The 27277-nt window shown below is 49.3% G+C and overlaps 1 protein-coding gene across 1 annotated transcript in view; it reads right to left on the reverse strand.

Moving 5' to 3' along the window:
* Positions 1-271: 271 nt before the first annotated feature.
* The window catches only part of LOC140346746 (dynamin-1-like), a 64567-nt gene continuing 37561 nt past the window's right edge, over positions 272-27277 (reverse strand). Inside the window, exons 10-22 of the mRNA XM_072432931.1 lie at positions 23531-23617; positions 22877-22947; positions 22729-22780; positions 22613-22624; positions 21351-21464; positions 21168-21277; positions 19781-19892; positions 18834-18851; positions 16473-16634; positions 15550-15636; positions 14810-14964; positions 7210-7377; positions 272-434 (exon numbers count right to left, since the gene is read on the reverse strand). Of these exons, the coding sequence (XP_072289032.1) occupies positions 389-434; positions 7210-7377; positions 14810-14964; positions 15550-15636; positions 16473-16634; positions 18834-18851; positions 19781-19892; positions 21168-21277; positions 21351-21464; positions 22613-22624; positions 22729-22780; positions 22877-22947; positions 23531-23617 (1194 nt within the window). The 3' untranslated portion in view covers positions 272-388. The remainder of the gene's footprint in view (positions 435-7209; positions 7378-14809; positions 14965-15549; positions 15637-16472; positions 16635-18833; positions 18852-19780; positions 19893-21167; positions 21278-21350; positions 21465-22612; positions 22625-22728; positions 22781-22876; positions 22948-23530; positions 23618-27277) is intronic.

Consider the following 27277-nt stretch of genomic DNA (forward strand, 5'->3'; position numbering starts at 1 on the left):
CTGGGTCTAAACCGGGTCTAAACCTGGTCTAAACCTGGTCTAAACTGGGTCTAAACCTGGTCTAAACCGGGTCTAAACCTGGTCTAAACCTGGTCTAAACCGGGTCTAAACCGGGTCTAAACCTGGTCTAAACCGGGTCTAAACCTGGTCTAAACCGGGTCTAAACCGGGTCTAAACCTGGTCTAAACCTGGTCTAAACCTGGTCTAAACCGGGTCTAAACCGGGTCTAAACCAGGTCTAAACCAGGTCTAAACCACAGCCTTTTGGATAAATAACTATGAAATAAATAAACATGACACATATGTTTCTTCTACAGTGTTTTGTGGAGAACAGAACGATGAGCTGCTGTAAACGTCACATGACCTCAGGCTGAGCTCTGATTGGACGCTCAGCCGTCGATGGAGGACTGAGGACTCTCACCTCTGCTCGGCCGGCTGTGAGGAGAGAGAGGTCAGAGGTCAGAGGTCAGAGGAACAGGAAGCAGACTCTAGTTTCACAGTGACGCCTCTGTAAAGGGCGGGGCTTAGGATAGCTAAGGGGCGGGGCTTAGGACGATTAGGGGCAGGAGTTAGGAAAAGTAAAAGCTGGAGCTTAGGACAGGAGAGGGGCGGGTCTTAGGACAGGAGAGGGGCGGGTCTTAGGGCAGGAGAGGGGCGGGTCTTAGGGCAGGAGAGGGGCGGGTCTTAGGGCAGGAGAGGGGCGGGGCTTAGGACGATTAGGGGCAGGAGTTAGGAAAAGTAAAAGCTGGAGCTTAGGACAGGAGAGGGGCGGGTCTTAGGACAGGAGAGGGGCGGGTCTTAGGGCAGGAGAGGGGCGGGTCTTAGGGCAGGAGAGGGGCGGGTCTTAGGGCAGGAGAGGGGCGGGTCTTAGGACGGGAGAGGGGCGGGGCTTAGGACAGGAGAGGGGCGGGTCTTAGGGCAGGAGAGGGGCGGGTCTTAGGGCAGGAGAGGGGCGGGTCTTAGGGCAGGAGAGGGGCGGGTCTTAGGACGGGAGAGGGGCGGGTCTTAGGACAGGAGAGGGGCGGGGCTTAGGACAGGAGAGGGGCGGGTCTTAGGGCAGGAGAGGGGCGGGTCTTAGGACAGGAGAGGGGCGGGTCTTAGGACAGGAGAGGGGCGGGTCTTAGGACAGGAGAGGGGCGGGTCTTAGGGCAGGAGAGGGGCGGGTCTTAGGGCAGGAGAGGGGCGGGTCTTAGGACGGGAGAGGGGCGGGGCTTAGGACAGGAGAGGGGCGGGGCTTAGGACAGGGGCGGATCTTAGGGCAGGAGAGGGGCGGGGCTTAGGACAGGAGAGGGGCGGGGCTTAGGACGGGAGAGGGGCGGGGCTTAGGACAGGAGAGGGGCGGGGCTTAGGACAGGAGAGGGGCGGGTCTTAGGACAGGAGAGGGGAGGGTCTTAGGGCAGGAGAGGGGCGGGTCTTAGGGCAGGAGAGGGGCGGGTCTTAGGGCAGGAGAGGGGCGGGTCTTAGGACGGGAGAGGGGCGGGGCTTAGGACAGGAGAGGGGCGGGTCTTAGGGCAGGAGAGGGGCGGGTCTTAGGGCAGGAGAGGGGCGGGTCTTAGGGCAGGAGAGGGGCGGGTCTTAGGGCAGGAGAGGGGCGGGTCTTAGGACGGGAGAGGGGCGGGGCTTAGGACAGGAGAGGGGCGGGTCTTAGGGCAGGAGAGGGGCGGGTCTTAGGGCAGGAGAGGGGCGGGTCTTAGGGCAGGAGAGGGGCGGGTCTTAGGACGGGAGAGGGGCGGGTCTTAGGACAGGAGAGGGGCGGGTCTTAGGACAGGAGAGGGGCGGGTCTTAGGGCAGGAGAGGGGCGGGTCTTAGGACAGGAGAGGGGCGGGTCTTAGGGCAGGAGAGGGGCGGGTCTTAGGGCAGGAGAGGGGCGGGTCTTAGGGCAGGAGAGGGGCGGGTCTTAGGACGGGAGAGGGGCGGGGCTTAGGACAGGAGAGGGGCGGGTCTTAGGGCAGGAGAGGGGCGGGTCTTAGGGCAGGAGAGGGGCGGGTCTTAGGGCAGGAGAGGGGCGGGTCTTAGGACGGGAGAGGGGCGGGTCTTAGGACAGGAGAGGGGCGGGGCTTAGGACAGGAGAGGGGCGGGTCTTAGGGCAGGAGAGGGGCGGGTCTTAGGACAGGAGAGGGGCGGGGCTTAGGACAGGAGAGGGGCGGGTCTTAGGACAGGAGAGGGGCGGGTCTTAGGACAGGAGAGGGGCGGGGCTTAGGACAGGAGAGGGGCGGGTCTTAGGGCAGGAGAGGGGCGGGTCTTAGGACAGGAGAGGGGCGGGTCTTAGGACAGGAGAGGGGCGGGTCTTAGGACAGGAGAGGGGCGGGTCTTAGGGCAGGAGAGGGGCGGGTCTTAGGGCAGGAGAGGGGCGGGTCTTAGGACGGGAGAGGGGCGGGGCTTAGGACAGGAGAGGGGCGGGGCTTAGGACAGGGGCGGATCTTAGGGCAGGAGAGGGGCGGGGCTTAGGACAGGAGAGGGGCGGGGCTTAGGACGGGAGAGGGGCGGGGCTTAGGAAAGGAGAGGGGCGGGGCTTAGGACAGGAGAGGGGCGGGGCTAAGGACGGGAGAGGGGCGGGGCTTAGGACAGTGGAGGGGCGGGGCTAAGGACGGGAGAGGGGCGGGGCTTAGGACAGTGGAGGGGCGGGGCTTAGGACGGGAGAGGGGCGGGGCTTAGGACAGTAGAGGGGCGGGGCTTAGGAGAGTAGAGGGGCGGGGCTTAGGAGAGTAGAGGGGCGGGGCTTAGGAGAGTAGAGGGGCGGGGCTTAGGACAGTGGAGGGGCGGGGCTTAGGACAGTAGAGGGGCGGGGCTTAGGAGAGTAGAGGGGCGGGGCTTAGGAGAGTAGAGGGGCGGGGCTTAGGAGAGTAGAGGGGCGGGCGCACAGACAGAGCAGTGAGGGATTGGACGATGACTCACAAATGCTGACGTACCATTGGCTGATTCCTCACTGGTCATTGACAGAAATTCTGAAACAGCAACAACGAGACTGGACTAAACCAGAACTAAACCAGGACTAAACCAGAACTAAACCAGGACTAAACCAGGACTAAACCAGGACTAAACCAGGACTAAACCAGAACTAAACCAGGACTAAACCAGGACTAAACCAGGACTAAACCAGAACTAAACCAGGACTAAACCAGGACTAAACCAGAACTAAACCAGGACTAAACCAGGACTAAACCAGGACTAAACCAGGACTAAACCAGAACTAAACCAGGACTAAACCAGGACTAAACCAGGACTAAACCAGAACTAAACCAGGACTAAACCAGGACTAAACCAGGACTAAACCAGGACTAAACCAGGACTAAACCAGGACTAAACCAGAACTAAACCAGGACTAAACCAGGACTAAACCAGGACTAAACCAGGTCTAAACCAGGACTAAACCAGGACTAAACCAGGACTAAACCAGGTCTAAACCAGGACTAAACCGGGACTAAACCAGGTCTAAACCGGGACTAAACCAGAAATAAACCAGGACTAAACCAGGACTAAACCAGGACTAAACCAGGTCTAAACCAGGACTAAACCAGGACTAAACCAGGTCTAAACCAGGACTAAACCAGGACTAAACCAGGACTAAACCAGAACTAAACCAGGACTAAACCAGGACTAAACCAGGACTAAACCAGGACTAAACCAGGACTAAACCAGGTCTAAACCAGGACTAAACCAGGACTAAACCAGGTCTAAACCAGGACTAAACCAGGTCTAAACCAGGACTAAACCAGGACTAAACCAGAACTAAACCAGGACTAAACCAGGACTAAACCAGAACTAAACCAGGACTAAACCAGGACTAAACCAGGACTAAACCAGAACTAAACCAGGACTAAACCAGAACTAAACCAGGACTAAACCAGGACTAAACCAGGACTAAACCAGAACTAAACCAGGACTAAACCAGAACTAAACCAGGACTAAACCAGGACTAAACCAGGACTAAACCAGGACTAAACCAGAACTAAACCAGGACTAAACCAGGACTAAACCAGGACTAAACCAGAACTAAACCAGGACTAAACCAGGACTAAACCAGAACTAAACCAGGACTAAACCAGGACTAAACCAGGACTAAACCAGGACTAAACCAGAACTAAACCAGGACTAAACCAGGACTAAACCAGGACTAAACCAGAACTAAACCAGGACTAAACCAGGACTAAACCAGAACTAAACCAGGACTAAACCAGGACTAAACCAGGACTAAACCAGGACTAAACCAGAACTAAACCAGGACTAAACCAGGACTAAACCAGGACTAAACCAGGACTAAACCAGGTCTAAACCAGGACTAAACCAGGACTAAACCAGGACTAAACCAGGACTAAACCAGGTCTAAACCAGGACTAAACCGGGACTAAACCAGGTCTAAACCGGGACTAAACCAGAAATAAACCAGGACTAAACCAGGACTAAACCAGGACTAAACCAGGTCTAAACCAGGACTAAACCAGGACTAAACCAGGTCTAAACCAGGACTAAACCAGGACTAAACCAGGACTAAACCAGAACTAAACCAGGACTAAACCAGGACTAAACCAGGACTAAACCAGGACTAAACCAGGTCTAAACCAGGACTAAACCAGGACTAAACCAGGTCTAAACCAGGACTAAACCAGGTCTAAACCAGGACTAAACCAGGACTAAACCAGAACTAAACCAGGACTAAACCAGGACTAAACCAGAACTAAACCAGGACTAAACCAGGACTAAACCAGGACTAAACCAGGACTAAACCAGAACTAAACCAGGACTAAACCAGGACTAAACCAGGACTAAACCAGGTCTAAACCAGGACTAAACCAGGACTAAACCAGGACTAAACCAGGACTAAACCAGGTCTAAACCAGGACTAAACCGGGACTAAACCAGGTCTAAACCGGGACTAAACCAGGACTAAACCAGAAATAAACCAGGACTAAACCAGGTCTAAACCAGGACTAAACCAGGTCTAAACCAGGACTAAACCAGGACTAAACCAGGACTAAACCAGGACTAAACCAGGTCTAAACCGGGACTAAACCAGAAATAAACCAGGACTAAACCAGGACTAAACCAGGACTAAACCAGGTCTAAACCAGGACTAAACCAGGTCTAAACCAGGACTAAACCAGGACTAAACCAGGTCTAAACCAGGTCCAAACCAGGTCTAAACCAGGACTAAACCAGGACTAAACCAGGTCTAAACCAGGTCTAAACCAGGACTAAACCAGAAATAAACCAGAACTAAACCAGGACTAAACCTAGACTAAACCAGGTCCAAACCAGGACTAAACCAGGTCTAAACCAGGACTAAACCAGAAATAAACCAGGACTAAACCAGAAATAAACCAGGACTAAACCAGGACTAAACCAGGACTAAACCAGGACTAAACCAGGTCTAAACCAGGACTAAACCAGGACTAAACCAGGACTAAACCAGGACTAAACCAGGTCTAAACCAGGACTAAACCTAGACTAAACCAGGTCTAAACCAGGTCGAAACCAGGTCTAAACCAGGTCTAAACCAGGACTAAACCAGAAATAAACCAGAACTAAACCAGGACTAAACCTAGACTAAACCAGGTCCAAACCAGGACTAAACCAGGTCTAAACCAGGACTAAACCAGGACTAAACCAGGACTAAACCAGGTCCAAACCAGGTCCAAACCAGGACTAAACCAGGACTAAACCAGGACTAAACCAGGTCTAAACCAGGACTAAACCAGGTCAAAACCAGGACTAAACCAGGACTAAACCAGGACTAAACCAGGTCTAAACCAGGACTAAACCTAGACTTAACCAGGACTAAACCAGGTCTAAACCAGGACTAAACCAGGTCTAAACCAGGACTAAACCAGGACTAAACCAGGTCTAAACCAGGACTAAACCAGGACTAAACCAGGTCCAAACCAGGTCCAAACCAGGTCTAAACCAGGACTAAACCAGGTCTAAACCAGGTCTAAACCAGGACTAAACCTAGACTAAACCAGGTCTAAACCAGGACTAAACCAGGACTAAACCAGGACTAAACAAGGTCCAAACCAGGTCCAAACCAGGACTAAACCAGGACTAAACCAGGTCGAAACTGGGTCTAAACCAGGACTAAACCAGGTCTAAACCAGGACTAAACCAGGACTAAACTAGGTCTAAACCAGGACTAAACCTAGACTAAACCAGGTCTAAACCAGGTCCAAACCAGGTCAAAACCAGGTCTAAACCAGGACTAAACCAGGACTAAACCAGGTCTAAACCAGGACTAAACCAGGTCTAAACTAGGTCTAAACCAGGACTAAACCAGGACTAAACCAGGTCTAAACTGGGTCTAAACCAGGACTAAACCAGGACTAAACCAGGACTAAACCAGGTCTAAACCAGGTCCAAACCAGGACTAAACCAGGTCTAAACCAGGTTTAAACCAGGGCTAAACCAGGTCCAAACCAGGACTAAACCAGGTCTAAACCAGGACTAAACCAGGACTAAACCAGGTCTAAACCAGGACTAAACCTAGACTAAACCAGGTCTAAACCAGGTCCAAACCAGGTCTAAACCAGGACTAAACCAGGACTAAACCAGGACTAAACCAGGTCTAAACCAGGACTAAACCAGGTCTAAACCAGGACTAAACCAGAAATAAACCAGAACTAAACCAGGACTAAACCTAGACTAAACCAGGTCCAAACCAGGACTAAACCAGGTCTAAACCAGGACTAAACCAGGACTAAACCAGGACTAAACCAGGTCTAAACCAGGACTAAACCAGGACTAAACCAGGACTAAACCAGGCCTAAACCAGGACTAAACCTAGACTAAACCAGGACTAAACCAGGTCCAAACCAGGACTAAACCAGGACTAAACCAGGACTAAACCAGGACTAAACCAGGTCTAAACCAGGACTAAACCAGAAATAAACCAGAACTAAACCAGGACTAAACCTAGACTAAACCAGGTCCAAACCAGGACTAAACCAGGTCTAAACCAGGACTAAACCAGGACTAAACCAGGACTAAACCAGGTCTAAACCAGGACTAAACCAGGACTAAACCAGGACTAAACCAGGCCTAAACCAGGACTAAACCTAGACTAAACCAGGACTAAACCAGGTCCAAACCAGGACTAAACCAGGACTAAACCAGGACTAAACCAGGACTAAACCAGGTCTAAACCAGGACTAAACCTAGACTAAACCAGGACTAAACCAGGTCCAAACCAGGACTAAACCAGGACTAAACCAGGACTTACCTGGGCACTCCGGGGGGCGGGGCCCTGTTGGGTCGGCTGGGTGCACTCGGGTCGGGGGACACTACAGGTCGACCTGGAGCTGGTCCTTGTCCAGGACCGGGTCGTCCTCCAGGTCTGGGGGGTCCAGGAGGAGCTCTGCGCTGAGGAGTTGGACTGGACATGGGGGACCTGCAAAAGGCGGGGTTAAGAACAGGTGGAGCACATGGTCCCTCCTCGCTCTCTGTGATTGGTCTCTGAAATGTCATGTTACAAACACTGTTTAGGAGCCGTTTCGATATCAAAACAACACATAGAACATCGAGAGTTGACACAGAAAAAGTCGTCCAGCAAAATGTGTCCATTTTCAAATTTAGTCCGTAATCTTTTCCATTTTTGAATGTCCATTATAATGTGGCCTGGAACAGAAAAGAGGTCATAGGTCATAGGTCATGTCATGTCAATAATATCTGTGTTGTTTTTCTGTGCAGATGATTTAAGACTAATGTTTCCTGATTAGTATCGTCCAGCGCCTCTGGACCAGCCACGATCAGGTCACCTCTGAGTGAGGGTCAGAGGTCAGGTCACCTCTGAGTGAGGGTCAGAGGTCAGGTCACCTCTGAGTGAGGGTCAGAGGTCAGGTCACCTCTGAGTGAGGGTCAGAGGTCAGGTCACCTCTGAGTGAGGGTCAGGTCACCTCTGAGTGAGGGTCAGAGGTCAGGTCACCTCTGAGTGAGGGTCAGAGGTCAGGTCACCTCTGAGTGAGGGTCAGAGGTCAGGTCACCTCTGAGTGAGGGTCAGAGGTCAGGTCACCTCTGAGTGAGGGTCAGAGGTCAGGTCACCTCTGAAGGAGGCTCTGGTGTTTGGAACCACACAGTCCCCTCTCACAGAGGCTCTGGTGTTTAGAACCACACAGTCCCCTCTCACAGAGGCTCTGGTGTTTGGAACCACACAGTCCCCACTCACAGAGGCTTTGGTGTTTGGAACCACACAGTCCCCACTCACAGAGGCTCTGGTGTTTGGAACCACACAGTCCCACTCACAGAGGCTCTGGTGTTTGGAACCACACAGTCCCCACTCACAGAGGCTCTGGTGTTTAGAACCACACAGTCCCACTCACAGAGGCTCTGGTGTTTGGAACCACACAGTCCCACTCACAGAGGCTCTGGTGTTTGGAACCACACAGTCCCACTCACAGAGGCTCTGGTGTTTGGAACCACACAGTCCCACTCACAGAGGCTCTGGTGTTTGTGGCGCATGATGATGTAAACATTTAAAAAACAGTTTCAATGTTCTCAAATTTACAAAATTATCAAATGTAACAAGTTTGTGCTGTTCATAAGACGAGAACTGTCACATAAAGCGGCTCTGCCGTACTTACATACATGTATGTAAGTACATGTACTTACATACATGTACTTACATACATGTACTTACATACATATGTATGTAAGTACATGTACTTACATACATGTACTTACATACATGTATGTAAGTACATGTATGTAAGTACATGTACTTACATACATGTACTTACATACATGTATGTAAGTACATGTATGTAAGTACATGTACTTACATACATGTATGTAAGTACATGTATGTAAGTACATGTACTTACATACATGTATGTAAGTACATGTATGTAAGTACATGTACTTACATACATGTACTTACATACATGTATGTAAGTACATGTATGTAAGTACATGTACTTACATACATATGTAAGTACGGCAGAGCCGCTTGTTGTGACAGTTCTTGTCTCATGAACAGATGTACTTTACATGACTTTGAAACTTTAAGTTGCTATCAATCCCTATATCCCCAGTGGTTATAAAGGTCATGACCTTGTTTCATGTCTTGATTATAAAACTATAAAAGTCTGTTTCTCTTTCCACATTTCAAATCTTTTCATGTGATTCTCTTTTACATCTGGTGAAAAACCTTTAGACCTTTTGTCCTCCAGACCTTGACTCTAGGTCAGTTCTACTTGTACAAAACTTTTGGTCATAAAACTTTACCAGTTTAAGATTGTAACATCTGTGTTCATTTAGTTTGTTCTGACCAGCTCCTTCCATGTTGTAAGAACAGATTTGAGCCAGGGATTCTTCACTTCCTCCTCATGACTCAAGCGTCTGTCATCTGCAGTAAGACCTGTACAGGAACCTCAGGCACCACATAACTCTCAGTATAAGACCTGTACAGGAACCTCAGGCACCACATGACTCTCAGTATAAGACCTGTACAGGAACCTCAGGCACCACATGACTCTCAGTATAAGACCTGTACAGGAACCTCAGGCACCACATGACTCTCAGTATAACACCTGTACAGGAACCCCCGGCACCACATGACTCTCAGTATAAGACCTGTACAGGAACCCCCGGCACCACATGACTCTCAGTATAAGACCTGTACAGGAACCCCCGGCACCACATGACTCTCAGTATGAGACCTGTACAGGAACCTCAGGCACCACATGACTCTCAGTATAAGACCTGTACAGGAACCCCCGGCACCACATGACTCTCAGTATAAGACCTGTACAGGAACCTCAGGCACCACATGACTCTCAGTATAAGACCTGTACAGGAACCTCAGGCACCACATGACTCTCAGTATAACACCTGTACAGGAACCCCCGGCACCACATGACTCTCAGTATAAGACCTGTACAGGAACCCCCGGCACCACATGACTCTCAGTATAAGACCTGTACAGGAACCCCCGGCACCACATGACTCTCAGTATGAGACCTGTACAGGAACCTCAGGCACCACATGACTCTCAGTATAAGACCTGTACAGGAACCTCAGGCACCACATGACTCTCAGTTTAAGACCTGTACAGGAACCCCCGGCACCACATGACTCTCAGTATAAGACCTGTACAGGAACCTCAGGCACCACATGACTCTCAGTATAAGACCTGTACAGGAACCTCAGGCACCACATGACTCTCAGTATAAGACCTGTACAGGAACCTCAGGCACCACATAACTCTCAGTATAAGACCTGTACAGGAACCTCAGGCACCACATGACTCTCAGTATAAGACCTGTACAGGAACCTCAGGCACCACATGACTCTCAGTATAAGACCTGTACAGGAACCTCAGGCACCACATGACTCTCAGTATAAGACCTGTACAGGAACCTCAGGCACCACATGACTCTCAGTATAAGACCTGTACAGGAACCTCAGGCACCACATGACTCTCAGTATAAGACCTGTACAGGAACCCCCAGCACCACATGACTCTCAGTATAAGACCTGTACAGGAACCCCCGGCACCACATGACTCTCAGTATAAGGCCTGTACAGGAACCTCAGGCACCACATGACTCTCAGTATAAGACCTGTACAGGAACCCCCGGCACCACATGACTCTCAGTATAAGACCTGTACAGGAACCCCCGGCACCACATGACTCTCAGTATAAGACCTGTACAGGAACCTCAGGCACCACATGACTCTCAGTATAAGACCTGTACAGGAACCTCAGGCACCACATGACTCTCAGTATAAGGCCTGTACAGGAACCCCCGGCACCACATGACTCTCAGTATAAGACCTGTACAGGAACCTCAGGCACCACATGACTCTCAGTATAAGGCCTGTACAGGAACCCCCGGCACCACATGACTCTCGGTATAAGACCTGTACAGGAACCTCAGGCACCACATGACTCTCAGTATAAGACCTGTACAGGAACCTCAGGCACCACATGACTCTCAGTATGAGACCTGTACAGGAACCTCAGGCACCACATGACTCTCAGTATAAGACCTGTACAGGAACCCCCGGCACCACATGACTCTCAGTATAAGGCCTGTACAGGAACCTCAGGCACCACATGACTCTCAGTATAAGACCTGTACAGGAACCTCAGGCACCACATGAATCTCAGTATAAGACCTGTACAGGAACCTCAGGCACCACATGACTCTCAGTATAAGGCCTGTACAGGAACCCCCGGCACCACATGACTCTCAGTATAAGACCTGTACAGGAACTTCAGGCACCACATGACTCTCAGTATAAGACCTGTACAGGAACCTCAGGCACCACATGACTCTCAGTATAAGGCCTGTACAGGAACCTCAGGCACCACATGACTCTCAGTATAAGACCTGTACAGGAACCCCCGACACCACATTACTCTCAGTATAAGAACTGTACAGGAACCTCAGGCACCACATGACTCTCAGTATAAGAACTGTACAGGAACCTCAGGCACCACATGACTCTCAGTATAAGACCTGTACAGGAACCTCAGGCACCACATGACTCTCAATATAAGACCTGTACAGGAACCTCAGGCACCACATGACTCTCAGTATAAGACCTGTACAGGAACCTCAGGCACCACATGACTCTCAGTATAAGAACTGTACAGGAACCTCAGGCACCACATGACTCTCAGTATAAGACCTGTACAGGAACCCCCGGCACCACATGACTCTCAGTATAAGGCCTGTACAGGAACCCCCGGCACCACATGACTCTCAGTATAAGACCTGTACAGGAACCTCAGGCACCACATGACTCTCAGTATAAGACCTGTACAGGAACCTCAGGCACCACATGACTCTCAGTATAAGGCCTGTACAGGAACCTCAGGCACCACATGACTCTCAGTATAAGACCTGTACAGGAACCCCCGACACCACATTACTCTCAGTATAAGAACTGTACAGGAACCTCAGGCACCACATGACTCTCAGTATAAGAACTGTACAGGAACCTCAGGCACCACATGACTCTCAGTATAAGACCTGTACAGGAACCTCAGGCACCACATGACTCTCAGTATAAGACCTGTACAGGAACCCCCGGCACCACATGACTCTCAGTATAAGACCTGTACAGGAACCTCAGGCACCACATGACTCTCAGTATAAGACCTGTACAGGAACCTCAGGCACCACATGACTCTCAGTATAAGAACTGTACAGGAACCTCAGGCACCACATGACTCTCAGTATAAGACCTGTACAGGAACCTCAGGCACCACATGACTCTCAGTATAAGACCATTGAGCACAACACTCTGGATCACACCAGCAACGCTCTCATTTCACATGAAATAAAGTCCTTTTCACACAAGATAAACCCCGCCTCCTTTTTATATTTAGTTTTAAATCAGATTCAAAGTTTCTTTCCACATAAATCTAGAGATAGTTCTATTCATCATCAGAGTCTGGAACAGAGAGATAAATCTGGACAAAACATAATTTTTATAGTTTCATCTTTGACTCAGACTTAAGTCTGGATCAGAGTCACTTTTACGAGATCTTTCTTTCTAGAGGAGAAAAGAGAGAGTTTTTCTCTAAGATTGTTCATAGTTCTTTATGAAGTATCACACCTGAATAATATTCAAGAAAGACTTATCCATTTAAATGTCAAACAGAATCTCAATATGTAAGAGATTCTGTTTGACATTTAAATGGTGGATAAGTCTTTCTTGAGGTCAGAGGGGGCGCCAGAGAGGGATGATTTCATTTTTTGTACATATTTTGTATCCAGACATTGGACCATTTATTTTTGAGAAAATGCATTATATTGGGTTTGGAAGCTTCTGGTTTTGTCAAATATAATAAAACATCATCTGCAATTTCATGTTCCGTCCCATCGATTCTAAAACTGTGAAGTGTTTTTGATTGTCTCATAAATTGGGCCAATGATTCAAACATGAGGAGAGACCAGGCAGAGCCCTGTCTGACCCCTCTGTCCAGAGTCAATGGATCTGTCATGTTGTGTTAGTTGTGTTTGTGTGTGTCTCATTGTGTGTAAAGATGGTCTTATGTCGTCTTTTGTCTTTGTGGATTCAGTTTGGGAGGATTTGTTCTGTTCTTTTGGACATAATTGAGGTGAATAAACGATAGTCACGTTCAGAAGAGAAATAGTCTCTATGAGGCACAGTCGCTCCTTCAGGGACATGAAGGCTTTAGAGCTTTATACCACTCTGAGGTGTGTCTTTAGAGCTTTGTACACTCTGAGGAGTGTCTTTAGAGCTTTATACACTCTGAGGTGTGTCTTTAGAGCTTTATACACTCTGAGGTGTGTCTTTAGAGCTTTATACACTCTGAGGTGTCTTTAGAGCTTTATAATACTCTGAGGTGCGTCTTTAGAGCTTTATACACTCTGAGGTGTGTCTTTAGAGCTTTATACACTCTGAGGTGTGTCTTTAGAGCTTTATACACTCTGAGGTGAGTCTTTAGAGCTTTATACCACTCTGAGGTGTGTCTTTAGAGCTTTATACACTCTGAGGTGTGTCTTTAGAGCTTTATACACTCTGAGGTGAGTCTTTAGAGCTTTATACCACTCTGAGGTGTGTCTTTAGAGCTTTATACACTCTGAGGTGTCTTTAGAGCTTTATACACTCTGAGGTGTGTCTTTAGAGCTTTATAACACTCTGAGGTGTGTCTTTAGAGCTTTATACACTCTGAGGTGTGTCTTTAGAGCTTTATACACTCTGAGGTGTGTCTTTAGAGCTTCATTTCAGATCCGTGTTTATTGAAGATAAATAGACTCTTTGATGGTTCCTTTCTCCAGTGAAGGAAGTGTCCTTATGACCTTCTCTGTGTCCTCTCCTTCCTCGGACACGCCCACAAGTCTGAGTTTGTTCCTGCAGGACTCTAAAGACTCTAAACAGAGCCTTCTCCTCCATGTGACGCTTTCATCTCAAGTTTTACTGCTTCAATCTTGACTGCTTCCCTGCTCAGTGACACCAGGTCACGCTGCACTTCACGCAACACAAGGGCCACCTGTTGTAAAGTTAGGCCATCTTTCCCGTCCGTCTCTTGCTCCTTGTTTCTTGTGTTATGCTGATGATTTGAGCTCTACCAGATCCATGACCCAGAGGATCATTGTTCATGCTGGATCAGAGACAGAACACCTCTCACAGAACGAGCTCTGAACATGTCGAGGATCATTGTTCATGCTGGATCAGAGACAGAACACCTCTCACAGAACGAGCTCTGAACATGTCGAGGATCATTGTTCATGCTGGATCAGAGACAGAACACCTCTCACAGAACGAGCTCTGAACATGTCGAGGATCATTGTTCATGCTGGATCAGAGACAGAACACCTCTCACAGAACGAGCTCTGAACATGTCGAGGATCATTGTTCATGCTGGATCAGAGACAGAACACCTCTCACAGAACGAGCTCTGAACATGTCGAGGATCATTGTTCATGCTGGATCAGAGACAGAACACCTCTCACAGAACGAGCTCTGAACATGTCGAGGATCATTGTTCATGCTGGATCAGAGACAGAACACCTCTCACAGAACGAGCTCTGAACATGTCGAGGATCATTGTTCATGCTGGATCAGAGACAGAACACCTCTCACAGAACGAGCTCTGAACATGTCGAGGATCATTGTTCATGCTGGATCAGAGACAGAACACCTCTCACAGAACGAGCTCTGAACATGTCGAGGATCATTGTTCATGCTGGATCAGAGACAGACACTCACAGAAGAAGTGTCCGCTTTGTGCAGTTTGTGAAGCCGTTACAGAAGATAAGATCAGGGTGAAAGTCACACCCTCCACACTGGCAGATCACTAGTGTCTGTGGGTGTTGGGTGGGTGTTGGGTGGGCGTGGCTTACCTGCGTCCTGAGGGCAGCCCGGTCACCTGGAGCCATGAGTCATCCACAGGTGGAGGACACGCCGTGGTCACTGTGGACGAGCTTATGTCTCCAATGATGTTCAGACCTTCTTTGAGCGCGTGATACATCTTCAGCATCTCGTCCCTGTGCTGAGCCTAGAGCACCAGAGACACCGGGGTCAGAGGGTCAGAGGGTCAAAGGGTCACAGGGTCAAAGGGTCACAGGGTCAAAGGGTCACAGGGTCAAAGGGTCAGAGGGTCAGAGAGTCACAGGGTCACAGGGTCACAGGGTCAAAGGGTCAGAGAGTCACAGGGTCACAGGGTCAAAGGGTCAGAGAGTCACAGGGTCACAGGGTCACAGGGTCAGAGGGTCAGAGAGTCACAGGGTCACAGGGTCAAAGGGTCAGAGAGTCACAGGGTCACAGGGTCACAGGGTCAAAGGGTCAGAGAGTCACAGGGTCACAGGGTCAAAGGGTCAGAGAGTCACAGGGTCACAGGGTCACAGGGTCAGAGGGTCAGAGAGTCACAGGGTCACAGGGTCAAAGGGTCAGAGAGTCACAGGGTCACAGGGTCACAGGGTCAAAGGGTCAGAGAGTCACAGGGTCACAGGGTCACAGGGTCAAAGGGTCAGAGGGTCAGAGAGTCACAGGGTCACAGGGTCAAAGGGTCACAGGGTCAGAGAGTCACAGGGTCAGAGGGTCGGACCACAAAGCAACTCCTGGTTTAGTCCAGGTTCAGTACCTGCTCCTGCGACTCCTCCATGAGCGAGTTCTGGTCCCCACAGGAGTAAAGCTGTGCCAGGAGGTCAGCGTGAATGAACTCCTTCGTCTGAAGAAAAGAGGAGAGGAAAGAGTTAAAGAGAGATACAGGAACCAGAACAAGATCAGAATCAGAAAAGATTTATTGCCATAAGGCGAAGAGCTACTGGAGTAACCCGAGGAGCTCCTGGAGGAACACGAAGAGCTCCTGGAGGAACACGAAGAGCTCCTGGAGGAACACGAAGAGCTCCTGGAGGAACCCCAGGAGCTCCTGGAGGAACACGAAGAGCTCCTGGAGGAACCCCAGGAGCTCCTGGAGGAACACGAAGAGCTCCTGGAGGAACACGAAGAGCTCCTGGAGTAACCCGAGGAGCTGCTGGAGGAGGAACGCGAGGAGCTCCTGGAGGAACACGAAGAGCTCCTGGAGGAACACGAAGAGCTCCTGGAGGAACACGAAGAGCTCCTGGAGGAACCCGAGGAGCTCCTGGAGGAGGAACCCGAGGAGCTCCTGGAGGAACACGAAGAGCTCCTGGAGGAGGAACGCGAGGAGCTCCTGGAGGAGGAACGCGAGGAGCTCCTGGAGGAGGAACGCGAGGAGCTCCTGGAGGAGGAACGCAAGGAGCTCCTGGAGGAACGCGAAGAGCTCCTGGAGGAACACGAAGAGCTCCTGGAGGAACCCGAGGAGCTCCTGGAGGAGGAACCCGAGGAGCTCCTGGAGGAACACGAAGAGCTCCTGGAGGAGGAACGCGAGGAGCTCCTGGAGGAGGAACGCGAGGAGCTCCTGGAGGAGGAACGCAAGGAGCTCCTGGAGGAACGCGAGGAGCTCCTGGAGGAGGAACGCAAGGAGCTCCTGGAGAGGCCAGAAACCTGAAAAGATCTGGGCCTGAGCAGGACCAAAGGACGTACGTTGTTGACCATCAGGTGCATGATGGTCTTGGGCACCAGGTCTCGGACGGTCCTGTGGATGATGGACAGATATGAGTCCACCAGGTTCCTCACGATCTCCACCTGACGCTCCAGCTGAGGGTCCAGACTGTGGATCTGTCCGTCTCCACTGGACTCCTCCTCCTGAAGGAGAGGACCAGGTCAGAACCAGGTCAGAACCAGGTCAGAACCAGGTCAAGACCAGGTCAGGACCAGGTCAGGACCAGGTCAGGACCAGGTCAAGACCAGGTCAGGACCAGGTCAGGACCAGGTCAGAACCAGGTCAGAACCAGATCAGAACCAGGTCAAGACCAGGTCAGGACCAGGTCAGAACCAGGTCAAGACCAGGTCAGGACCAGGTCAGGACCAGGTCAGAACCAGGTCAAGACCAGGTCAGGACCAGGTCAGAACCAGGTCAAGACCAGGTCAGGACCAGGTCAGAACCAGGTCAGAACCAGGTCAGAACCAGGTCAGGACCAGGTCAGAACCAGGTCAAGACCAGGTCAGAACCAGGTCAGAACCAGGTCAGAACCAGGTCAGGACCAGGTCAAGACCAGGTCAGGACCAGGTCAGGACCAGGTCAAGACCAGGTCAGAACCAGGTCAGGACCAGGTCAGGACCAGGTCAAGACCAGGTCAGAACCAGGTCAGAACCAGGTCAAGACCAGGTCAGGACCAGGTCAGGACCAGGTCAGGACCAGGTCAGGACCAGGTCAGGACCAGGTCAGAACCAGGTCAAGACCAGGTCAAGACCAGGTCAAGACCAGGTCAGGACCAGGTCAAGACCAGGTCAGGACCAGGTCAGAACCAGGTCAAGACCAGGTCAGGACCAGGTCAGGACCAGGTCAGAACCAGGTCAGAACCAGGTCAAGACCAGGTCAAGACCAGGTCAGAACCAGGTCAGAACCAGGTCAAGACCAGGTCAGAACCAGGTCAAGACCAGGTCAAGACCAGGTCAGAACCAGGTCAGGACCAGGTCAGGACCAGGTCAAGACCAGGTCAGGACCAGGTCAGAACCAGGTCAAGACCAGGTCAAGACCAGGTCAGGACCAGGTCAGAACCAGATCAGAACCAGGTCAAGACCAGGTCAGGACCAGGTCAGAACCAGGTCAAGACCAGGTCAGGACCAGGTCAGAACCAGATCAGAACCAGGTCAAGACCAGGTCAGGACCAGGTCAGAACCAGGTCAAGACCAGGTCAGGACCAGGTCAGGACCAGGTCAGGACCAGGTCAGAACCAGGTCAAGACCAGGTCAGGACCAGGTCAGAACCAGATCAGAACCAGGTCAAGACCAGGTCAGGACCAGGTCAGAACCAGGTCAAGACCAGGTCAGGACCAGGTCAGGACCAGGTCAGGACCAGGTCAGAACCAGGTCAGAACCAGGTCAAGACCAGGTCAGAACCAGGTCAGAACCAGGTCAGGACCAGGTCAGGACCAGGTCAGAACCAGGTCAGGACCAGGTCAGAACCAGGTCAAGACCAGGTCAGAACCAGGTCAAGACCAGGTCAGAACCAGGTCAGAACCAGGTCAGAACCAGGTCAAGACCAGGTCAGGACCAGGTCAGGACCAGGTCAGAACCAGGTCAGAACCAGGTCAAGACCAGGTCAGAACCAGGTCAAGACCAGGTCAGGACCAGGTCAGGACCAGGTCAGAACCAGGTCAGAACCAGGTCAAGACCAGGTCAGGACCAGGTCAGGACCAGGTCAGAACCAGGTCAGAACCAGGTCAAGACCAGGTCAGAACCAGGTCAAGACCAGGTCAGGACCAGGTCAGAACCAGGTCAAGACCAGGTCAGGACCAGGTCAGAACCAGGTCAAGACCAGGTCAAGACCAGGTCAGAACCAGGTCAAGACCAGGTCAGGACCAGGTCAGAACCAGATCAGAACCAGGTCAAGACCAGGTCAGAACCAGGTCAAGACCAGGTCAGGACCAGGTCAGAACCAGGTCAAGACCAGGTCAGAACCAGGTCAGGACCAGGTCAGGACCAGGTCAAGACCAGGTCAGAACCAGGTCAGAACCAGGTCAAGACCAGGTCAGGACCAGGTCAGGACCAGGTCAGGACCAGGTCAGGACCAGGTCAGGACCAGGTCAGAACCAGGTCAGAACCAGGTCAAGACCAGGTCAAGACCAGGTCAAGACCAGGTCAGGACCAGGTCAAGACCAGGTCAGGACCAGGTCAGAACCAGGTCAAGACCAGGTCAGGACCAGGTCAGGACCAGGTCAGAACCAAGTCAGAACCAGGTCAAGACCAGGTCAAGACCAGGTCAGAACCAGGTCAGAACCAGGTCAAGACCAGGTCAGGACCAGGTCAGGGCTGGAGCTGCAACAGAAACATGTCACTCACCTTCTCCCTCTCCTTGTCCTGCAGCAACAGAGAAGAGCTCGTGTTAAACCCGTGTAAATGACCGGGAGGGTCAGTTAGTAAAGGTTAGTTAGTTAGGGTCAGTTAGTTAGGGTTAGTTAATTAGGGTTAGTTAGTTACGGTTAGTTAGTTAGGGTCAGTTAGTTAAGGTCAGTTAGTTAGGGGCAGTTAGTTAAGGTCAGTTAGTTAAGGTCAGTTAGTTAAGGTCAGTTAGTTAGGGTTAGTTAGTTAGTGTTAGTTAGTTAAGGTCAGTTAGGTAAGGTTAGTTAGTTAGGGTCAGTTAATTAGTGTTAGTTAGTTAGTTAAGGTCAGTTAGTTAAGGTTAGTCAGTTAGTGTTAGTTAGTTAAGGTTAGTTAAGGTCAGTTAGTTAGGGTTAGTTAGTTAGTTAGTTAAGGTCAGTTAGTTAAGGTCAGTTAGGTAAGGTTAGTTAGTTAGGGTCAGTTAATTAGTGTTAGTTAGTTAGTTAGTTAAGGTCAGTTAGTTAAGGTTAGTCAGTTAGTGTTAGTTAGTTAAGGTCAGTTAGTTAAGGTTAGTCAGTTAGTGTTAGTTAGTTAAGGTTAGTTAAGGTCAGTTAGTTAGGGTTAGTTAGTTAAGGTCAGTTAGTTAAGGTTAGTCAGTTAGTGTTAGTTAGTTAGTTAGTTAAGGTCAGTTAGTTAAGGTTAGTCAGTTAGTGTTAGTTAGTTAAGGTTAGTTAAGGTCAGTTAGTTAGGGTTAGTTAGTTAGTTAGTTAGTTAGGGTGAGTTAGTTAGTTAAAGTCAGTTAGTTATGGTTGGTTAGTTAGTTAAGGTCAGTTAGTTAAGGTTAGTCAGTTAGTGTTAGTTAGTTAAGGTCAGTTAGTTAGGGTCAGTTAGTTAGTTAGTTAGTTAAGGTCAGTTAGTTATGGTTGGTTAGTTAGTTAAGGTAAGTTAGTTAGGGTCAGTGAACGCACCACGTTACGTTCAGGATAAACTCCGGCGCGAAGGAACGAGGCCTTCCACCCGTCCACTTCCTCCTGAGACTCACTGGCCAGTTCCAGCTGACGGTAATCTTTGTACACGTTTCTGCCACAGAGAGTTTCAGACACACCAACGGGTTAGTTACCGGTGACCGAGCTGGTTAAAGGGTTAGTTACTGTGATCATGTTGGGTTGGTTAAAGGTTTAGTTACCGTGATCATGTTGGGTTGGTTAAAGGGTTAGTTACCGTGATCATGTTGGGTTGGTTAAAGGGTTAGTTACCGTGATCATGTTGGGTTGGTTAAAGGGTTAGTTACCGTGATCATGTTAGGTTGGTTAAAGGGTTAGTTACCGTGATCATGTTGGGTTGGTTAAAGGGTTAGTTACCGTGATCATGTTAGGTTGGTTAAAGGTTTAGTTACCAATGATCACGTTGGGTTGGTTAAAGGGTTAGTTACCAATGATCACGTTGGGTTGGTTAAAGGGTTAGTTACCGGTGATCATGTTGGGTTGGTTAAAGGGTTAGTTACCGTGATCATGTTGGGTTGGTTAAAGGGTTAGTTACCGTGATCATGTTGGGTTGGTTAAAGGTTTAGTTACCGTGATCATGTTGGGTTGGTTAAAGGGTTAGTTACCGTGATCATGTTAGGTTGGTTAAAGGTTTAGTTACCAATGATCACGTTGGGTTGGTTAAAGGGTTAGTTACCAATGATCACGTTGGGTTGGTTAAAGGGTTAGTTACCGGTGATCATGTTGGGTTGGTTAAAGGTTTAGTTACCGGTGATCATGTTGGATTGGTTAAAGGGTTAGTTACCGATGATCATGTTGGGTTGGTTAAAGGGTTAGTTACCGGTGATCATGTTGGATTGGTTAAAGGGTTAGTTACCGATGATCATGTTGGGTTGGTTAAAGGTTTAGTTACCGTGATCATGTTGGGTTGGTTAAAGGTTTAGTTACCGTGATCATGTTGGGTTGGTTAAAGGGTTAGTTACCGTGATCATGTTGGGTTGGTTAAAGGGTTAGTTACCGTGATCATGTTGGGTTGGTTAAAGGTTTAGTTACCAATGATCACGTTGGGTTGGTTAAAGGGTTAGTTACCGATGATCATGTTGGGTTGGTTAAAGGTTTAGTTACCGTGATCATGTTGGGTTGGTTAAAGGTTTAGTTACCGTGATCATGTTGGGTTGGTTAAAGGTTTAGTTACCGTGATCATGTTGGGTTGGTTAAAGGTTTAGTTACCGTGATCATGTTGGGTTGGTTAAAGGTTTAGTTACCGGTGATCATGTTGGGTTGGTTAAAGGTTTAGTTACCGTGATCATGTTGGGTTGGTTAAAGGTTTAGTTACCGGTGATCATGTTGGGTTGGTTAAAGGTTTAGTTACCGGTGATCTGGGTTGAAGAGAGCAAAGATGTGTTTGCTGGACATGAAGCTCTTCTCGATGTCCTTCAGTTTGAGGTGGTCCACAGGCAGCATGTATTTCTTCTCCTTCTCCTGCAGGGCGGGCACACGTGTACATGTTAGGGCAGGGGTCAAGGGTCAGGGATCAGGGGTCAGAGTGTTTTACCTCATCATCCTTGTACCACGACAGAGCTTCGGCTGTCAGCACAAACCAGTAATCTTTTGCCCCGCCTTTCATGATGCCAATGTTGTTTATGGTGAGCCAGCCTTTACGGATCACCTGAGGGCGGGGCAAAGGGGAGGGGCAGGGGGAGGAGACAAAGGCAGGAGAACAGAAGTATTGTATTATAGTGTTGAACGCACAAAGTGCTCGTTCAACATACAAAACATCACATTTAGGAAACGACGACATGAAATGATCTGAAGGTCGTTTGTGTTTTTGTGTGAAGGTCGTTTGTGTTTTTGTGTGAAGGTCGTTTGTGTTTTTGTGTGAAGGTCGTTTGTGTTTTGTTTGAAGGTCGTTTGTGTTTTTGTGTGAAGGTCGTTTGTGTTTTTGTGTGAAGGTCGTTTGTGTTTTGTTTGAAGGTCGTTTGTGTTTTGTTTGAAGGTCGTTTGTGTTTTTGTGTGAAGGTCGTTTGTGTTTTTGTGTGAAGGTCGTTTGTGTTTTGTTTGAAGGTCGTTTGTGTTTTTGTGTGAAGGTCGTTTGTGTTTTGTTTGAAGGTCGTTTGTGTTTTGTTTGAAGGTCGTTTGTGTTTTTGTGTGAAGGTCGTTTGTGTTTTTGTGTGAAGGTCGTTTGTGTTTTTGTGTGAAGGTCGTTTGTGTTTTTGTGTGAAGGTCGTTTGTGTTTTGTGTGAAGGTCGTTTGTGTTTTTGTGTGAAGGTCGTTTGTGTTTTTGTGTGAAGGTCGTTTGTGTTTTTGTGTGAAGGTCGTTTGTGTTTTGTTTGAAGGTCGTTTGTGTTTTTGTGTGAAGGTCGTTTGTGTTTTGTTTGAAGGTCGTTTGTGTTTTGTTTGAAGGTCGTTTGTGTTTTTGTGTGAAGGTCGTTTGTGTTTTGTTTGAAGGTCGTTTGTGTTTTTGTGTGAAGGTCGTTTGTGTTTTTTGTGTGAAGGTCGTTTGTGTTTTGTTTGAAGGTCGTTTGTGTTTTTATGTGTCCAAATATTACCTCACAAAGATGACTGAACTTTTTTAATTCAGAATCAACATTTCTATCATTGATATAATTGACGTCACTAGAATAACTGAGTAAAATCGTGCGTCTTGTGCTAGTTTCAGAGCTCTTGCTAAAATGTTGTTCAGTGTCATTTCTGGGACAACAACGTTGATACACGACACTCGTCATTTCAAGACAAAAAACTAAATATAACTCATGAATAGTATTGTTTCTGGTTGAGTATAGTTTGATATTTTGGAGTTGTCAGTGAATGTCTCACCATGATCTCGTCCTGGAGCCGAGGCGAGCGTAAAAACACAACAAAACAGCGATTAACCACATCCTGTTTACACCAGCTCACTTCCTGTTTACCTGGTGTCACTTCCTGCCACTCACCTGGTTTCCCGCCGCCTTCTTCTTGCTCATCTGACTGCTCTTCTGCTGCGCACTGGAACAGAGACAGGGACAAAGTTCACAAGTGCAAACATTAAACCCGTAAAAGCCACTTTCGTTCACAGCCCATCGACTTTAGGGCGAGACTCACTTGGCAAAACCGATGAAGTCCTCGTGGTTTGTGTTTACGTACGACAGTTCAATATCGATCAGCAGCAAAACCTGAACAAGAACCAGGATTAAACCAGGACCGGACCAGGACGGGACCAGGACGGGACCAGGACGGGACCAGGACGGGACCAGGACGGGACCAGGACGGGACCAGGACCGGACCAGGACCGGACCAGGACGGGACCAGGACCGGACCAGGACGGGACCAGGACGGGACCAGGACGGGACCAGGACCGGACCAGGACGGGACCAGGACGGGACCAGGACCGGACCAGGACGGGACCAGGACCGGACCAGGACGGGACCAGGACGGGACCAGGACGGGACCAGGACCGGACCAGGACGGGACCAGGACCGGACCAGGACGGGACCAGGACGGGACCAGGACGGGACCAGGACGGGACCAGGACGGGACCAGGACGGGACCAGGACCGGACCAGGACGGGACCAGGACGGGACCAGGACCGGACCAGGACGGGACCAGGACGGGACCAGGACGGGACCAGGACCGGACCAGGACGGGACCAGGACCGGACCAGGACGGGACCAGGACGGGACCAGGACGGGACCAGGACGGGACCAGGACCGGACCAGGACGGGACCAGGACGGGACCAGGACGGGACCAGGACTTACTTGGCCCTTGGCGCGACTCTCTCGGTCGCGGATGTGTTGAGTGACGATGCGCTCCATTTCCTCCCTGAGCATCGGGTACTGAGCCAACTGCAGAGAATACAAGTACTTTAGATACTGCAGAGAATACAAGTACTTTAGATACTGCAGAGAATACAAGTACTTTAGATACTGCAGAGAATACAAGTACTTTAGATACTGCAGAGAATACAAGTACTTTAGATACTGCAGAGAATACAAGTACTTTAGATACTGCAGAGAATACAAGTACTTTAGATACTGCAGAGAATACAAGTACTTTAGATACTGCAGAGAATACAAGTACTTTAGATACTGCAGAGAATACAAGTACTTTAGATACTGCAGAGAATACAAGTACTTTAGATACTGCAGAGAATACAAGTACTTTAGATACTGCAGAGAATACAAGTACTTTAGATACTGCAGAGAATACAAGTACTTTAGATACTGCAGAGAATACAAGTACTTTAGATACTGCAGAGAATACAAGTACTTTAGATACTGCAGAGAATACAAGTACTTTAGATACTGCAGAGAATACAAGTACTTTAGATACTGCAGAGAATACAAGTACTTTAGATACTGCAGAGAATACAAGTACTTTAGATACTGCAGAGAATACAAGTACTTTAGATACTGCAGAGAATACAAGTACTTTAGATACTGCAGAGAATACAAGTACTTTAGATACTGCAGAGAATACAAGTACTTTAGATACTGCAGAGAATACAAGTACTTTAGATACTGCAGAGAATACAAGTACTTTAGATACTGCAGAGAATACAAGTACTTTAGATACTGCAGAGAATACAAGTACTTTAGATACTGCAGAGAATACAAGTACTTTAGATACTGCAGAGAATACAAGTACTTTAGATACTGCAGAGAATACAAGTACTTTAGATACTGCAGAGAATACAAGTACTTTAGATACTGCAGAGAATACAAGTACTTTAGATACTGCAGAGAATACAAGTACTTTAGATACTGCAGAGAATACAAGTACTTTAGATACTGCAGAGAATACAAGTACTTTAGATACTGCAGAGAATACAAGTACTTTAGATACTGCAGAGAATACAAGTACTTTAGATACTGCAGAGAATACAAGTACTTTAGATACTGCAGAGAATACAAGTACTTTAGATACTGCAGAGAATACAAGTACTTTAGATACTGCAGAGAATACAAGTACTTTAGATACTGCAGAGAATACAAGTACTTTAGATACTGCAGAGAATAGAACCTCCTGTGGATCATAACTACTCTGGTACCTGCTGAAGGTCATAACGGCTCTGGACCTGCTGAAGGTCATAACGGCTCTGGTACCTGCCGAAGGTCATAACGGCTCTGGACCTGCTGAAGGTCATAACGGCTCTGGACCTGCTGAAGGTCATAACGGCTCTGGTACCTGCTGAGGGTCATAACTACTCTGGACCTGCTGAAGGTCATAACGGCTCTGGTACCTGCTGAGGATCATAACTGCTCTGGACCTGCTGAAGTCATAACTACTCTGGTACCTGCTGAAGGTCATAACGGCTCTGGTACCTGCTGAAGGTCATAACGGCTTTGGTACCTGCTGAAGGTCATAACGGCTCTGGACCTGCTGAAGGTCATAACGGCTCTGGTACCTGCTGAGGGTCATAACTACTCTGGACCTGCTGAAGGTCATAACGGCTCTGGTACCTGCTGAGGGTCATAACTACTCTGGACCTGCTGAAGGTCATAACGGCTCTGGTACCTGCTGAGGATCATAACTGCTCTGGACCTGCTGAAGTCATAACTACTCTGGTACCTGCTGAAGGTCATAACGGCTCTGGTACCTGCTGAAGGTCATAACGGCTCTGGTACCTGCTGAAGGTCATAACGGCTCTGGACCTGCTGAAGGTCATAACGGCTCTGGTACCTGCTGAGGGTCATAACTACTCTGGTACCTGCTGAAGGTCATAACGGCTCTGGTACCTGCTGAAGGTTATAACGGCTCTGGTACCTGCTGAGGATCATAACTGCTCTGGACCTGCTGAAGTCATAACTACTCTGGTACCTGCTGAAGGTCATAACGGCTCTGGTACCTGCTGAAGGTCATAACGGCTTTGGTACCTGCTGAAGGTCATAACGGCTCTGGACCTGCTGAAGGTCATAACGGCTCTGGTACCTGCTGAGGGTCATAACTACTCTGGACCTGCTGAAGGTCATAACGGCTCTGGTACCTGCTGAGGGTCATAACTACTCTGGTACCTGCTGAAGGTCATAACGGCTCTGGTACCTGCTGAAGGTTATAACGGCTCTGGTACCTGCTGAAGGTCATAACGGCTCTGGTACCTGCTGAAGGTCATAACGGCTTTGGTACCTGCTGAAGGTCATAACGGCTCTGGACCTGCTGAAGGTCATAACGGCTCTGGTACCTGCTGAGGGTCATAACTACTCTGGACCTGCTGAAGGTCATAACGGCTCTGGTACCTGCTGAGGGTCATAACTACTCTGGACCTGCTGAAGGTCATAACGGCTCTGGTACCTGCTGAGGATCATAACTGCTCTGGACCTGCTGAAGTCATAACTACTCTGGTACCTGCTGAAGGTCATAACGGCTCTGGTACCTGCTGAAGGTCATAACGGCTCTGGTACCTGCTGAAGGTCATAACGGCTCTGGACCTGCTGAAGGTCATAACGGCTCTGGTACCTGCTGAGGGTCATAACTACTCTGGTACCTGCTGAAGGTCATAACGGCTCTGGTACCTGCTGAAGGTTATAACGGCTCTGGTACCTGCTGAAGGTCATAACGGCTCTGGACCTGCTGAAGGTCATAACGGCTCTGGTACCTGCTGAGGGTCATAACTACTCTGGACCTGCTGAAGGTCATAACGGCTCTGGTACCTGCTGAGGATCATAACTGCTCTGGACCTGCTGAAGTCATAACTACTCTGGTACCTGCTGAAGGTCATAACGGCTCTGGTACCTGCTGAAGGTCATAACGGCTTTGGTACCTGCTGAAGGTCATAACGGCTCTGGACCTGCTGAAGGTCATAACGGCTCTGGTACCTGCTGAGGGTCATAACTACTCTGGACCTGCTGAAGGTCATAACGGCTCTGGTACCTGCTGAGGGTCATAACTACTCTGGACCTGCTGAAGGTCATAACGGCTCTGGTACCTGCTGAGGATCATAACTGCTCTGGACCTGCTGAAGTCATAACTACTCTGGTACCTGCTGAAGGTCATAACGGCTCTGGTACCTGCTGAAGGTCATAACGGCTCTGATACCTGCTGAAGGTCATAACGGCTCTGGACCTGCTGAAGGTCATAACGGCTCTGGTACCTGCTGAGGGTCATAACTACTCTGGACCTGCTGAAGGTCATAACGGCTCTGGTACCTGCTGAGGGTCATAACTACTCTGGACCTGCTGAAGGTCATAACGGCTCTGGTACCTGCTGAGGATCATAACTGCTCTGGTACCTGCTGAGGGTCATAACGGCTCTGGTACCTGCTGAAGGTCATAACGGCTCTGGACCTGCTGAAGGTCATAACGGCTCTGGTACCTGCTGAGGGTCATAACTACTCTGGTACCTGCTGAAGGTCATAACGGCTCTGGTACCTGCTGAGGGTCATAACTACTCTGGACCTGCTGAAGGTCATAACGGCTCTGGTACCTGCTGAGGGTCATAACTACTCTGGACCTGCTGAAGGTCATAACGGCTCTGGTACCTGCTGAGGATCATAACTGCTCTGGACC

This window comes from Eucyclogobius newberryi, unplaced genomic scaffold (assembly GCF_026437365.1).
Source record: "Eucyclogobius newberryi isolate DKJ021-1_F unplaced genomic scaffold, fEucNew1.0.hap1 SCAF_6, whole genome shotgun sequence".
NCBI classification, from domain to species: domain Eukaryota; kingdom Metazoa; phylum Chordata; class Actinopteri; order Gobiiformes; family Gobiidae; genus Eucyclogobius; species Eucyclogobius newberryi.